The 16,145-nt window shown below is 51.8% G+C and overlaps 1 protein-coding gene across 2 annotated transcripts in view; it reads right to left on the bottom strand.

Moving 5' to 3' along the window:
• PRKCB (protein kinase C beta) overlaps positions 1 to 15,709 on the bottom strand; it is a 139,114-nt gene extending 123,405 nt beyond the window's left edge. Inside the window, exons 1-2 of one of the 2 annotated variants that reach the window (XM_076350572.1) lie at positions 15,469 to 15,703; positions 15,151 to 15,182 (exon numbers count right to left, since the gene is read on the bottom strand). In XM_076350572.1, the coding sequence (XP_076206687.1) occupies positions 15,151 to 15,182; positions 15,469 to 15,638 (202 nt within the window). In that variant the 5' untranslated portion in view covers positions 15,639 to 15,703. Of the gene's footprint in view, positions 1 to 15,150; positions 15,183 to 15,468 lie in introns of both variants that reach the window. The other variant, XM_076350571.1, reaches the window with a different exon arrangement.
• Positions 15,710 to 16,145: the final 436 nt, after the last annotated feature.

Genomic DNA, 16,145 nt, shown 5'->3' on the forward strand with positions numbered 1-16,145 from the left:
GCACCACCATCCCACTGGGCCCACTGCATTTTCCTGAGCATCTCAGCGCAGGGGCGAGGACGGCAGCACAGCCTGATGCCTGGCAGCCCTTTGCTTCCCCCTTCAGAAGTGACCAGATGGGCCACGTTATTTTGAACCCTCTCTAAATGCTGACATACCACTGCTTACTCACATGATTTTCCTCTTGCTTTTTAAAGAAGTATTCTTGTTTCACTCTGACATGGTGGAAGAAAAATTACAGCCAAGCCTTACAGCAATAAGGGAAGAACTTGCAGCAGAGCTGCAGAGTCTGAAGCACCCAGCTGCCGATTCAGGAATAAGATAAGTCACTGTGCCCCACAGCTAGGAATGGACCCCCACTGCTGTCAGACAGCCCGGTTCTGGGGCTGCACCGAGGCCAGGGGGGACGCAGGGCAGCCTCTCCACCCGCATCAGAAAAGGCTTGCTGCCTTCAAATCCCCACGGACCAGGAAAAGGTCTAGAAAAGGGCAAGATGATCAAAATTACAAAGTTGCTTGTATATGGGGAATGATGGAGTGGGCTGCAACCCCACAACCTGGAGGTGGGACAGATGATGGAGGACACCGTAAAGCCTACAAAATCCTAGCTGGCATTGCAGGGGTGAGGACCAGTTGTTCTGCCTCTTCCAGAGCAAGAGCTAGAGACTCTCAAACGAAGCCAGCGATATCAAGGGCAAAAGCAAACAAGAGAGGGTGGTTATTCAGGCTGTGGGAGAGCCGAGAGCACCTCAGTTGTGCAGGTTACCTCTGCAGCCCTCGGGTCAGGTAAGCAGCAGAGTCACGGCACGAGCAGCACCAAGCCACCAAAGCACAAGCTGTACGGTGTAAAGTTCATTTTGGTGGCTCTGAAGTGGAGCATCTGAAAGGCAATTTGCAGGTAACCGCTGGATTCTGTATTCCTTTACAAGAATCACAGCCTTATAATTTCTGCAATTAGAAAGGGAGTTCTTCTACCGTGATCTAAAATAGAAGTTTTTGTCACAAATTACTAGCTTTCACTCCCTTCAAACCTGAGCTTAAACCGAAACTTAAATGGAAATTTACAGGAGAATGAGAAAGTGAGTCAGTCTGCCCTTCCCAACAGTCGTTTATTTTCATCCTCTTGGACTCAGTTAATAGTAACACCAGAAAAATTAAGTTTCTTCCAAATTTACAAAACCCAGAACGGGGGAGGCGGTTTTGGAAGGGAACTCCGCTGTGCCGCGGACCATCGGCAGCACTGGGATTTGCCGCCAGCCGGGGATGCCATGCCTCGGTTTCTATCCCCATCCAGGCAGGTGCCCCAGGAGGCAGGGAGGGCTTCCCACTCCGTCCCACCCCCTGCAAGACCTGCCCCCCCACCCAACAGCAAGGAGGTACAGGCAGCGCATTGTGTCACAGCGCTATTATCCCATTTTTCCTACCCATGCAAGTGAGAGACTCTCATACCAGCTTGGGGAAAGGGCTAAAACCGATCTAAAAGATGAGCCTCTTGCCTACTAGTCTGCTATTTGGGCCATACTGTAGCCAGGTGAAGGCAAAAGGGATTTTGTCTTCTGAAGCGTAGCACACTGCGGCCAAAACAGCTGGAGATTTCTAACTTGCATCTGAGAAAGGAACGGCAACCACCTGCAGCGAAGCCACAGCAGATCAAAGAAAAACAATCTTCCAGTGATGCAGACCAGAAAGATCCGTGCAGAAAGCCTCCCCAGCAAGCTGAGGAGCTGCTCGCGAGGAAAACCAGCCCCAGGTTCTCCATAGCCCAGCTGAGTAGGGGGGCCCGGGGACAGCCTGCGAGCCCTCTGCCCGCTTCTGCTGCTCTCCCAAGAGAGAGCGGCACATTGCTGGAGAGACGGCCACTTCTGCCCTATGTAAACCCCTGGTGATAGAGCCATTGCCTTCAAACACCCAACCTGTGAAAGTCAGCCGCTGTCCTCATCTGTTGGGTAATACAGATGCAGAGAGTCTGGAGCAACAGCCAGTCCATGGTTAGAGGTTTGTTCTCTTTTTGTATTGGCAATGCTCGGCATCATCTTGTGCAAGCTGACAATGCAGGCAGAAACAAAAGTTTCCAGAATGTATTTCTAAGCACCTTATTTTCAACTAGCAGCAGCGCTGAGATTCAGAAAACATGCTGCAAAGCTTCCTACCCTGGTACATGTCCCCTGAGTATTCAGGTCAATAGAGGGACCGCTGTTAGAGAAAAAAAAAAATCCTTTTAGGTATATAATAAGGGAGAATTTAATTCTGCTCCAAGGTTGAGAGAAGCAAGCCATTTGTCATGAAATATTTGATGACAATGCTTGTCCACAACTCAGACAAGCATTCGCTTCCCTTACAGGAGAGCGAGAGCAGCAAACAAAGGAATTCAAACTGTTTGGCACCAAGACAGATATTTATACAGTTTCAGAGAAGGAAGAAATTTGAACTACAGTTTGAAGTTATTTTAGAAAAATTCTCTACAAGGGTTTAGTACTCAACCAAAATGCAAATCACCATCATGGTTTCCTAAGCAAATGAGCTATTGTTACATTTTTTCCAGTCCAGCAGCATCTTGCTCTGAAGATCTAATAGCAGCCCTACTGAGCAGCAGCTAATTAAAGCCTTTCCTCCTGCCAAAACTCCAGATTCAGAGTCTCTAAATGACCCAGTAAGTGAGACTTTTTCCACCTCAGAAGCCCTAGGAGACTTTAGGTCAGAAGCTATGCTCTTACCACCGCTGCGGCTGTGCATCCGCCATGCCCTACCCACCGATGGTGTCTGGGACAGAGGTAACACGGACTGATACCCGGCTCCTCTCCCTGCTGCTCCTAGCCACATGGTGCAAGAGCACGGGTTCAAAGACATCTCTCTAACCAGCATCCCACCTTCTGCAGCTTCTCCTACAAGCCTGGTAAAGGCTGCGGACAGAGCGGACACCTCTCCCTGGTGCAGACCTCGCTGCCGGCACAGCTCGCCCCGCTGCGTATGGACCTCACCACAGGTCCAAGAGGCAGGTCTGAAGGTGGCCAGTGCCCCACCCTCCCACATTGCCTGCGGGCCACACTGACTGTACCACAGAGCCAGCTCTCTGTCCCCAGCTGTCCTTACGGCCACAGCCCCCAGCCACACTCCCCAGGCTGACGTGCATCCTTCAGCCCACGCCACGCGTGGTGGCATGGAGTGGCTCCAGGCACCCGGAGAGACCTGGAGGACAAGTGGCAGCCCCAGGAGACTTGACGGCAAAGCAAGAGCTTCACTGTTTCAGCACAAGTTCTCTTCCACCAGCCAGCTCCTCCGACTAGGAGGAGATGGCATCAAGGAGGTGACAGGATGGTAGAAGGCTTCTGGGACAGAGATGTGCCAGCCTCTGAAGAGGACAGCTCGCAGGATGAGCTGCCAGGCCACGAGCATGTAGGTACAGATATCCAAGGCAGGGAAAACCCCCAGAAGCAAACTGAAATCAGCTTCTCAACTGCCACGAAGGTCACTCTGTTTTACCCAGGAGAATAACTCGCTGCTGTTCCAGACCTACAAGCCTCATTCCCCGAAGAGCCTGGCCCTGAGGCACCTCTCCATCAAAGACAAACGAATAAGACAAATTTGGAAGTTAATGGACTGAGCTGTTGGAGACGGTCCTTAGACGCACGATCACACAAATGTGAATTACTTCAGTTTTACAGCCATTCCTGGGGCAGCGAGCCGAAAGCAGCAGAATCTCCCATGGCAGGCTGGGGGGGGCGGGCAGGCAGCAGAGGTGTCCTGCTCAGCCCTTCTCTCCCCTCACACGCAGAGATGTCCCCCGCTCTTGGCAGCTCTACCATCCTCAGAAACTCTCTCCACTGGCAATTACAGCTGCTGCACGAGAGGGCACTTTGCTCTGATCAGTCCCCACAAAGAGCGAGTTATTCCACCAAACTCTTCAGAAACCAAGCAAACATGGAGAATTTTAGTCTCTCCCTTAAAGGCCGTTTTCCCAAAGCAGCTCATAAGGCAATGGAAAACGAAGCCTGTACCAAAGCTAATCTCCGTCATGACAACACGGCAAAGGTTGCTCCACAGCAAAGACAGTGTCAAGCTCTGAAGAGTCTATAAATTACCGTTTGGGGGATTATTTCAAGCTGCGCATAAATCTTCCATCAGTACAGGAAAGGTGACAGTGTATTGACTTATCCTGAGTGATGGCGACTGCTGGGGACAGAGGGGCTCCAGCACCGTGACCGAGGCTGAAAGCAGCAAGCACCGCAGAGACCACGCTGCCGCTCCTGCAAGCTCGCCAGCACGGCTCAGCTATACCTTCTGCTGCTTGGTGGGGAAGATGCGTCAGTCTCAGAGATCAGGGACACAGGTCGCACCAATTTATCGCTCAGACAATCTTTCTCCTCTTGGCTACTCTAGGTTAATGGCAAGTTATGGAGTATTTCCAAATATTTTTCCTAAACCAAGCTAAAGCAGAAGCATTTAGTGTAATGAATGCAAAGAAAGAAAAAACCTAAAAAAAAATTACTCAGCCTCTTGGGGTAGGCACAATATTAACAATCTTGACAAGCACCATCATTTTGCTTACAAGGCAAGTGCTAACAGTCCCCACCAAATAAAACACTGAGAAGTAATGATCTCTGAATCAGCCTCTCTCCAAACCATTGCACTGATAAAGGCGACAGATCTGGAGACACGGTAAATAATGACTTTGCACTGCGTCAGGAGCTAATCCACTCAGTGATGCAAATTAAATTCGTGGGCCACTTCCCCCTCACTCCAGCTTCTTACTGATATTATAAAACGATCTTCGTACTGACTACTGACTTCATAGCTATGTCACCGACCAAAGTTGCATTAAGCCATTCAGGAGAGCCAACGACTTTCACTCCTCTTCACAACCCCACCTTCTCTTTCTTCTGCTATAATTGGAAAACATGAAAATGCATTTGTTCATGTGTCAACTATTAAATGTGCTTGCTGTTCAGACCGTCAGAATAAAGGTATTTAGCTGTTCTCTCCAAAGGTGAGGCTATTACTGTTGCATCATTTTATATGGCAACAGAAGATGGGGAGGAATCTACCGGCATGATCAGCTAAAACGCACCAGCGTCACAGCATGAGGAAGAGGAGGAGCGGCTGAAGGCTGAGATTCAGGCATCAGAATCTTTTTTAGCTTCCCTGCTGCTGACTCAATACCGAATGTAGGAAGACCAGATCAGAACTACAGGAGACTGAAGTTTTTAAACATGACCCCCAACCCACAGCAGAGGCAGAGCCCCCCGAGCAGCCAGCTATTGCCATTGCCCTCCAGGGCACGCGTACTCGCCTAACTCACCCTGCCCTCTGTACGCATCCCCGCTGAAGCTGCCTGCACCAGCAGCTACACACCCTGCTCAAGCCCAGCTGCTCCCAAGACCTCCCTGCAGAGCCACTAATTACCCTCCCATTTCCCCAACCACCCCAAAAAACATTCACCTGTTTTTTTTCTCCCACTTGGAGCTAGAAAGATTTTCTTGCTCAGAAGATTGCTCTGAGGAGTGAGCATTCCCACCCAAAGAGGAAAGCTCACAGTAGACTGACTCTCTAGAAAAACACAGGTTTAACTGGATGCAAAAGAGCCAATTTAAGGGGAGTTTATCTGTAACGAGTCTCAGGTTAGCAGGCCCAGTAACTTGCATGTACTGGAGCCTATTAATATTGGGTCTTTTGGCAGGCATTGCCTGTCCAACTAGGATTAGCAGTGAGTATATTCTGCTTGTTATATTTAAAGAAGATGTATAAATCTGGCACAAAAGCAAGACCAAATATGGAAGCAAATTATTTAAACCAACAAGATGTAACTCAAATGCATTAGATATTCAGCAATCGGTGCACATCAGCTGGGGCAGGAAGACTTGTGCTCATGTGCTACAGAAGTTAAATTCTGAAAGCAAGAGGCTAATGAGGTTACAGGTCTTCACTCCAAACACTTGCTGATTCAAGTATCATGCTACAACTGTGTGGTTTTTTTCACATGATGGGAAGAGCAGGACAGCTATAAACAGCTGAGGAAGTCAGCCCAAATCCCTCAAAAGCAAGCAGCTTGAGCAGAGCCGCAATTATGCCTCGGGTCAACTATGAGCCACAAAGAGTTGGCCAGCCAACAGTTTCTGACTGCGCAGGCCATCCCCATCAGCCTGCAAGCATCCCCCTCTCAGCTGACACACACCAGCAGATACACTGTGCGGGCAACTCAGGCATGCCGGAGAAGCAGCAAGGGAAAGAATCACGTCTTCATCTAAACAGCATTTATCAGCACCTAAGAGCAGAGCAACGATTGCTACAGCCCAGGTCTGCCCAGCCCTGGACAGCTTCCAGAGCGGCGCTTTGTAAACAAGAAGAGAAAGTATCTGGCTTCCAGTAACCTCTTCACAGGAAGGTGACGACTGAGTCCCATTCTAGTTTGCAACGAGCGTTAAAGTGCAGGAGAACCGTCCTGAAGCGATTTACGTGCTGCAGACCAGCACGCGGCCAGCAGACAATGCCCATCGCTGCCAGCAGACGCTGAGCTGAACAGCAGTGGCAGCATGCAGCTTCATCTGCACGGTGATGCTGCAGGAGCAGAGCTGTCACGTTTCATGAAATGCGTTTCCTTTTACAGGGAACCAGGATCAGCTGTCGGAAGCGATGGCGAGGGCTGACTTACTGTATAGAGTGGGACCCTGTAAGGACTACTCTTGCTTCCTACCATATCAATGGACAATTAAATAATCCAGAAAAGGAAAAAGGACCGCTGCTTGCAAGTTATTATTTTAATTATACAGAATTCAGGCGGCCTACTCACAAGGAGAACGTTTTAATTTATTTTATTTTTCCAATGGAGGCTGGTCTAAGAACAGGACGGATAAATCACTTGCAGCCTATATTAAGGTAATCAGAACAGCAAGCACAGCATTGCTATCACAAAACAGCTGTGAAATGTGGAGATCCCCCCTCTCCTCGAGGCACAGCCCACATCAGCTCCTGCAGCTGCAGCACACCAGGGCCCGTGCACCCACCCCAGCACTGCACTGTGCCAGGCATCCCCAATTCCTGCTGCTCCCTGAGGAAGGGAAGGTTTTTCCTTGTCCCCCTTCTCCTCACCAGCAGAAAAACCTGCAGAAGTATTTCTCACGGGGCAGCAGCTGTTTTAGCAGGCAACGTCTTCCAACCATCTCTGTGCGCAGCACTGGGGCCAACTAGGACTGACACAGAAAAGCCAAAGAAGCTGCCTGACCAGAGCCATCCCTTGGCTGTTTCAGTCGAGCCTTGGCCACGTGTGGCAGGAGGACGTGCACGGGAGCGAGCGCTCGGGGTCCGCAGCGCAGGCAGCTCCCCCGGCTCAGCTCCGTGTTTAGCTCAACAGCCACCCCTGGAAGCTGCGGCAGTAGCTCACCACAGTTGAGGCCATTTGCTGCCCCGCAGCCCTCAGCTCCTTGGGATGAGACACACCAAGGGGGCAGAGCAATCCCCTGGGAGAGACCCCATGGCTGCTGCTCTGCGTGGTGCCTGCAGGAATCCTTATCATCCCAGTAAAGCGAGCCAAGTGCTCGGCTGCTTCTGCCCCTGCACGGCATCAGATGCAACTCTCACCAGGAGCAGCTCGCGGCTGGGAACACTGCCTTCCCAGGAAGAGTTACAGCCAGCACAGCTACTTCTGGGAATTGCTTCTGCTTAATACGAAGCATTTGGCTGCTACCGAGCACCACACAACTGAAGCTTTCTTCTCATCTCCCCCACCCCTCCTGTGGCTTTTGTGGAAAAACTGACTTCTCAGTGACGGCTGCTCCAGGTTGGCAGGACAGACCAGCCAGGGTGAGAGCCCCTTCTCTGCTGGGGCAATAGCCCCTGTGCTTGGGAAGCACCCCCTAACACTCACCCCAATAGGCTGAAAAGCTCCGGAGAGATTTTCACCTTCATCCACTGGTCACTGTCTGGAGGACTGCAGCATTTACTGCATCCATTTTACATCTCTGCCAGTACTATCACCCCTCTGCCTCAAGGGACTTCTGGCCAAGGCACAAGTGGTCACCAACACCAACCCAGACCTGGCTGGCTGGATCGTGGGATGGGGAAAGCAGCCTCGAGCTGACATACCTGCCTCCAGAGGAGACAAACCCTCCACGGCTCAGAGTGGGGGAAGCAGCAGCCCACAGCTATCCTTTCCCTGGGGAACGTGAAACCCAAGGGATAGCCCTTGTTTCTAGACACCCTAGCCCCGCATCTCAATTTAGGTACAAGATTTCAGCGCAGTGCCTCACTCCCAGGGAATCCTTGCAGGGGTCCCGCTCTGAGGAACGCAGTGGCTCTGGCTCCAGTAAGAGTTTCTGCTAAAACTCGAGGTACAGGGCAATGCCAACCCACGGGATGAACGAGTCCTCCGCTGCGCTTTGTTTTCTACAGCATCATTTAAAAAGCCTGGAGGGTCTGTGGAACACTTGGCATTCTCTCCTCCCTCTTCCCCTTGCCCAGCTATCAGGGACAGCATGCACATCGGTCATCAGCAGAGTGAAGGATATTTGTGCCAGGAACACACAAGGCGACATGAGAGCACTGCAATGGAAACCCAAGGCTGCATCCAGGATCCTGCACAAGGACTCCTGCTTTTGTTTCTATTGCCTTTTTCACAGGCCTTGTTCTCAGCAATCTGTCTTGGGTTGTAGCCCTTGAAGAACACGAGGAACATGCTGCCCAGAAGACGTACAGTTACCCCTCTCCTACAGGGAGCTTGTTACTCATCTTTTCTAAATGGCTCTAACTTACGGACTTTCAGAATAATGATTCATGAAGCCACGCTAGAGGAATTAATCGCACGGCACTGCAAACACCCTCCACCACTGCTCTGTGCTGTCCTTCAAGCTGGAGCCTTACCATATGCATAAAAAGGTGACCAGCCCACCGTCAGACTCCGGCAGGTCCACAGCTCTGTTTGTGTTAATGTACAGCACTAATCCTCTGCACAGCTGGCTTCTGCAGGAAAAATCCACCCAAACATTTCTCTTGGGCAAAATCCCATCCCACCCACCATTATAAGCATCCCTTCTCCTTACCGCACACATTCGATTCAGACTGGGGGACAGCACTTTAACATTCCCCTTCTGATTGCACACTTCATAATGACATGTTCCAAGCAGTTCTGCCCTGAACTAAGTTACAGGCACAGCTAGAAGTTAGTTTCTTAGGCACTGTGATCACACGACTTATTAGCTGATAAATCCGAAGGGGGACTGGATGGCATTGATGAGGGTCTCAAACATTTTTAGATTTTTTGCCTTTTCAAATGTAGTCAGAAGAGCGAGGAGCCGTGCTTGCTGGTTGGGAGGGCAGCAGCCCACCAGAAGGGCTGGTGCAACTCCTCTAGCTTGAGTTTCTAGATAAACCCCTGTCAGTTAGCAGAATTCACACCAAGAGGGGAGATTCAACCCCACCTCCTGTTTTACACCAGATTTCAAACCCTCACGGTCTTGCTCTGTTTTGCAGCCCCAGCATCTTCTGCTGGCGCTGAGACAGGTGAACGTTCGCCCACAACTTACTGCTAGTGCAAGGATGCCCTACACACCATTCCAGGAGCCCGCGTGCTGTAGGAATTTGTAGGATCGCACGTGAGTGAGCTAGCAGACATACAGAAATGCCTGTACTGTTTGCTGAGAAGTCTCCTCAGAGACAGCCCAGGCATTAAATTCCCCTGGAAGACTCAATACCCAGACAATAATCATGGCTGAGGCTCATATACCGGGGTGGTTTAAACTCTGCAGTGGAATCACAGCTGAGACACCAGCTAGACATGATGCAAACCCTCCTGCTGCCCCCAAGGCACCCAAACCCCCCCGGGGCCAGCTCAGACACCCTCTGCCCAGCTTCCTATTGCTGACACTGGTCAGCAACAGATACCCTGGGAAGGAAACAGACCACTTCACTATCAAAGTCTAAGATCATTTTAGGATGACAGCTATCTCGGGAGATAAGAAAGAAAAATCTACCATGCTAACTGCAAAGGGGGAGGGAAAAGAGAAACCACTTCCACTGAGAAACTCAGAAGAACCCTCTGCACTGTAAGGAGACACTAACAGGGCTTAACATATCAAGTGATCCCTGCTGAACCCGACAGCCACAGACCCTGCGCTGCAAGAGGCTTCTGCAGGTCCAGATTTCCTTCCAAAACAGATCTCCTTCCCCAGCTGCTCTTCTGAGCTGCAGGTATCTAGTGCAGGAAAGGGCAGGATTAGGGAAACCAGCTCAGGCTACAGGCTTTAAAACTAGTCTTTGAAGGAGACTTGATCCTTCGACCAAATTGTGAAAGGGCACATCTTCCCATTTTCCCTGTCAACTCCGTTTTTATTCACAGTTCTGCAGAACCCCAGACCATCTGATGCAGCGCGGGGGACCAGACTGACTTCCCCTTTCTATTTCTACCTACTCCAAGGCGCTGCCCCAGCAGCCGGAGAACGGGGCTCCCACTGCCCGAGGCTCCATGGCTACAGCATCGAGAATTGTATTACCACTGCAAGGCGCACAAAAATCCTCCAAAATTATGTTTCCAATTTCTGAAGCATTATATAATTAGCATCATTTGTGTTGCAAAAGTAATTGCAGTAACATTTTTAATTAGTCAATTTGAACACTAACATTTCTCCAGTGTGCATAATATGTTGACATGAAATTACGGGGTTTGAGGCAACTCTGAATGATTGGAGTTTGTTTTGCTTTTGTGTCTCACTTGCTTAATACAGTCAATAAGAGCACGCACTGAATGCCTGCATGAAGTTAATGGCGACAAACCAAAACCCGTAGCAGCAGCACGAGCTGCAGTTAAGACCAGAGCTGTTATGGGTTTCACTTCCGTCTGGAGGGCAGCGAAGAGGTGGGGGAAGGAAGGGTGGGTTTTGAAGGCAGATAGCAAGAGAGAAATACTTGCTTGAAAGGTAAGGCCTGTCTGACATTTTCCAGCTGCTTAGTTTTGGTATCAAACAGCGAATTGTGAAAACACAAGACAAATGAGATTTGGAGGGCGGGGAGAAAACCTGGAAGAAGGAATTATATTTGGTATGAAGTTGGGAGAGAAATTAAATCTGAAGAGTATCTTTGCTTACTGATTTATAACCAGGGACAAGAAGTAAACATTTTCCCCAGAAAAGTTACTGCATGAAGTCTAAGCATCTGTTACTAAACAATGCTTTTTTTTTCCTTCTCCTCTTAAGGAATCGAGCTGCTTCTTTCCAAGATCTTTTCTACTTACTCTGTACACATGAAAGCAGTAACAGATGCAGGTTATTTTTTGTTCCTAAGTGAGAATCACGTTACATGGCTCTTCACCTCTACACGAGCACCTCTTCTTCCCCTGCTCTTCCCAAGTTCCCAAGGTGGAAGCACAGCCCAGCCTCTGCGATGGCGACTCCAGGTTAAACAAACCCGGCTCTCAGTGAGGTGCCCCCCCTCACAAAACCTCCAACGCAACCGGTGCCCTGACCTGCAGAGGGACCGAGAGCTGCTTGGACGACAGAAGAAAGATACCCCAAGGATGGCAAGAGGGGAACACGAGCAGAAGAGACGAAGAGAAAGCTGCCGGTTCCCAGAAGCAGCACATTCTGAGAATGAGACCAAGAATTTCACTCTCGACAGCTTTCAAACCAGTTCCCTTTCCTTTACCATCCTCAAAGCACTTCTTAAGTTAGGAGAACCGAGACAGCAAAGCCATCGGCTGTAACTTAGCCACATGGTAGATCCTTCAAGACAGCCTGCAGATAACAAGATGCTGCTCTCCCCCTCCTCATGTATTCCCTGGTAATGGTATGGGACAGATGAATCTCGGAACCCGGGAAGGGGAGAACACGTACACCCCTTTCTTTGTTATTTACAAGTTCACATGAGAGCTCATGTACCTTCCAGCTACAACAGATCGTTATAACAGAGTCAGAAAGCCCCCTCTGTACCGTGAGCTGACATGCAGCCAGTGCACGTCGAGCCTCCCCCAGGAAGAGTTTGTCTTTCTGGCAGCTCCGAGCACGTCAGCACTTCAGTCTTCCAACACCCACAATATATTGATATTTTTTGTTAACCTGCAAGAACCAGCCCTGCTCCTCGGGGCCGCCTGCGCGCAGACCTCCTGCTGCCCAGCACAGAAATGCTTTCTGTCTCTGAAGACAGACTTCAGCCCAGGAAGTCTTAAGATGCATACAAGGATAAGAAGCAGATTAGCAAGCAGTTAAGTGGCATTTGTAGTATCCATTAGTATTTCAAGCTACAAAGAGTCAGTTTCTGCTAACTTCCTGCCAAAAGTCACAAGTAATGAGCTAATTAACAGTCTAATTATTGCAAATGCCCTAGAAAGAAATCAGGGCACAGGTGAAAACCTACTTAAAGCAAGCATGGCAGTAGGAAACAGCTCAGAAATGAGACAGGTACGTGCCTTAGCTACATTTCCAGCCATCCCCACTGAACAACAGGATTAAATAGTTGGGGAAGTTGTTAAAGTTGAATTAAAGCTGCGGTGAATAAAGGGAGAGCTAAACACGACAATCAAAGCTTACTGCAAGCCCTGTAGAGCTGAAGAAAAAGAACCCCTAAACCCTGAGGTTTTTTTCCTTCGATGGTAAATAAGTCATATTTACCAGGTTCAACAGCAGCTACAGCACAACCTGTGGGGCACAAACCCAAAGTCTGGTGCTTCTCGCCAACGGGAGTGGTGCCCAGCAGGACCTGGCACTTCAATGACTCCGGCGCAATAGCTTGGCCCGCTCTGGGGGCAGGAGCAGCACCCGGTGCCAGCCCTGGCACCCCGAGTTCTTCCTCCTGCCGCAAAGAACCGCTCTCCCTCCCGGGGTAGCTGTGATTTCAAAGCAGATGGCAGGCAGTAGCGACTTCTAGCTCGTGCCTGACTTTCCAACCTGGAAGCGTTCTGCATGGAGACACGGCGTGCCTTCCGTCATGGGGCACCAACTGCACGATGCTTCCGCTGTAACGAGGATCACACCCACGGTCTGAGTTGCAGCTACCTCACTAACGGGAGCGCTTCCACCCGGGGACCTCGGAACCTCACAGAAGGGGACGTATGTGAAAATCCACACAAGATCACTGAATTTGGGAAGGTATTCGAGGTAAAGATTGGTCTGTTCTACATACCGCAGTCTGCAAAATTTCCTACTGCAAAGCAGTAATGCGGTTTTCATGTCTGTAATACCAGAATAACCTGGAAAGTGGTTTCTTAAGGCAGAAAGGTGTGTTATAGACCAGTCACACACCTTGGGAGACATCATTGAGCACAGCGTGCTACTGGGAATCCTACTGGTGTTACTGCAGCCTCAGAAGGGCTCCTGCTCCAAGAACCACAGGACAGGATTGCGCTGCTTAACATCTACTAGTTGGTGGAGGGTCTCCCCATTTGGAGGCCAATTGCTGTGCATTAGCAAGTCTGAGACCACCTTTATGGGCCCCATTTACTGACCTCCCAACAAAGAGTGATTTAATGTTGGTTACAAACATTTAAGGATAAAGTTTGAAGCAAGTACACAATTACAGGTTTGGACAACAGTTCCTAACGGCTGGAAGAGAACCACCAAATTATCAGATAATTTGCCTTGAAAAAGCTCAAATTATCTGACACTGAATGCTATAGGTAGAACTGAGCAAAGCACTAGAAATTATACAGGAAGAAAGAAAAACCCTGCCCCGCCAGCAGATGATCCCCACTAGCTTTTCTAGCACACTTCAAACTTCAGGGGCGTTGTGTTTGCACAGATACGCCTGGCGTTGCCGCTGCCTGCACCATAAGGAAAGCCAGAGAATTAACGGCTGGGTAAACCTGGGAAGACCCACAATAAGAGATGTAAGCTGCACAAAACTCCTCCAAGTAATGTGACTTAACTGCCCATGTATGAAACCTCAGGTACCAGGGGAAGCTGTGACCTTGAGTAACACCACTAGGACCTGTTTTAGTCTCCGCATCTGCTTTCCTCTGCTTGCCAACACCAACCCAGGCCTTTAGGTGGGGGTTTGGGAGGCGGCAGGGAGATGCTTTTGGTATTTTAAGGTTATACTCCTAAGGCAAGTGTTAAGGATGAGCAGCAGCACCATTTAGATTGGGCTAGACTTACACCGCTTGTACAAGCGTCTGCAGAGATGCTCCTGAGAGCACCCAAGACAAAGCCCTCCTGCCTGCAGCTGCTCCAGCTGGCAGGCGCAGCGCAGGCAGAGCTGCCGTCCAAGACTTGGACCCACCGCGGCACCTCAAGTTTTGATTCTGTGCCACACCGTAACCCAGGGGGGGGTCTGTTTTCCGCTTCAGATACAAATGGAGGCTGCCAAGCCGAGCTGTTCTTGAGATACTAGAGCTACACAGCGGTTTTATTCTCATGCAAAATACCTCAGCTTGGGATTCAGCCACCCGCCAAAATAAAACTCTGCCCCAAATATCCATAGAAGCAAAATTTCACTGCCAGCAGCAACTGCAAGCACCAGCCCTGCTTGAATCTCAAGCCCAGAGTTTAATCTCACGCAGGTGTGACCCACACCATCGCAGCTGGGATTAGCTAGACTATCTACGAGCATGTGCGACCTCCAGTTAGGCTAGCTAAAAAGAGCACCAAGCAACCAGATAAAGCCCGGTTAATTCATCCTAATTTCCTGGGGGGACATGATAAATCCCTGAAGAGCCCCTCCAGAATCCCAGCATTACCAGAACAAAGAATTCTGGTTGTAGTAACCCAGAAGCTGCTGCAACATATTTTGTTATAAAGCCTCATTTTTCCCCAGCAACACAACTAAGCCGTTCAAGTTCTTCCAGACTGCATAGTTACAGCATCAGACTGCCATCAAGCCAGCACGCAGCCTGTTTGCCATTAAAACACATGTTTCCATGTTAAGTGCATTAAAAACAATAAACTTCCCTCTGCCTTTTTCGGGGGGATTTATCTGAAGTCTTGGGCGCTTATCTCCGGTAATGAAACCCGACCGGCTTAAAAGCACCGACCGGTCGCTCGGTTGATTAAAAAAAATGACTAAGCTGCTTCCCCGGCCTGGGCACGGCGGTTCCCGCGGGGATGCTGCCCGCCAGCCCCAGCACCGACGCTCCGCGGGCGGCTCCACGGCCGCGGCCGGGGCCGGTCCCGCTGGGGGACGGTGCCTGCCCCCCCTTCCCCAAGCCCCCCCTCGGCTCGCCCGGCAGCGCGACACTCACCTTGACACTGGAAGCCCTGCTTGCCGAAGCCCCTGCGGAGAGAGAGGCGGCGTGAGACACCGGCACCGCAGCGACCCTGCCCGCCGGCGGGAAAGGGCGGGGGCCCGGGGAGAGCGGGCACCGGGGGGGCTGAGGGGAGCCGAGCCGGGAGGGTGTGCCCGGGGGGGGAAGGGAGAGGGTACCGCCGGGCTGGGTGCCGCGGGGCCGGGTGAGGGGGGGTCCCGCCGGGCCGGGTCGGGGGTCGCGGGGCGGGGGGCCGCCGGGCAGGCGTCCCGGGGGTGGCGGTGCCGGCCGGCGGGGGCCCGGGGGGTCGCTCACCAGATGAAGTCGGTGCAGTGGCTGCAGAAGGTGGGCTGCTTGAAGAACCGCGCCGTGAACTTGTGGTTCTTCACCTCGTGCACGTTCTTCTGCCGCAGGGCGCCCTTGCGGGCGAAGCGCACCGGGCCCTCCTCGCCCTCGGGGCCCGGCGCCGCCGGCGGCTCGGCCATGCTCTGCGCGGGCTGCCGGCCGCCGGCTCGGTCCGGTGCAGTCCGGCCCGGTTCGGTTCGGTTCGGTCCGGTCCGGTCCGGTCCGTCCGCTGCAGCTGGGGCCGGGGCTCGGCTGCGCTCGGCACCTCTGGCTGCAGCTGGCGAGAGGCACCGACACACACCCGGCGCCGCCCCGCCCCTCATCTACATAAAGCTCCCGCCCCTCATCTGCATAGCGAGCCCCGCCTCTCCCACCGCCTCCCTGCACCGCAAGCCCCGCCCTCCGTCCGCGCCGCTCGGCCTTAGCCCCGCCCCTCTGCTTTGCATGCTGCTTTGCATAGCGCCGCGCGGTGGGGGCGGAGGGGCCCCCCTCGGCCCGCCGGGCCGCCGTGGGGCGCAGTGGGCGGTGCCGGGAGGGGCTCCGCCCACGCGTCTCATTTGCATACACCACCTGCATCCCCGGGCCGGCGCCGGCCCGGCCCCGCGGGGGACCCCGGCCGTTGGCCCACGCGGGGCCGGGGGCCGCGG

This window comes from Aptenodytes patagonicus, chromosome 13 (genome assembly GCF_965638725.1).
Source record: "Aptenodytes patagonicus chromosome 13, bAptPat1.pri.cur, whole genome shotgun sequence".
Lineage (NCBI taxonomy): Eukaryota > Metazoa > Chordata > Aves > Sphenisciformes > Spheniscidae > Aptenodytes > Aptenodytes patagonicus.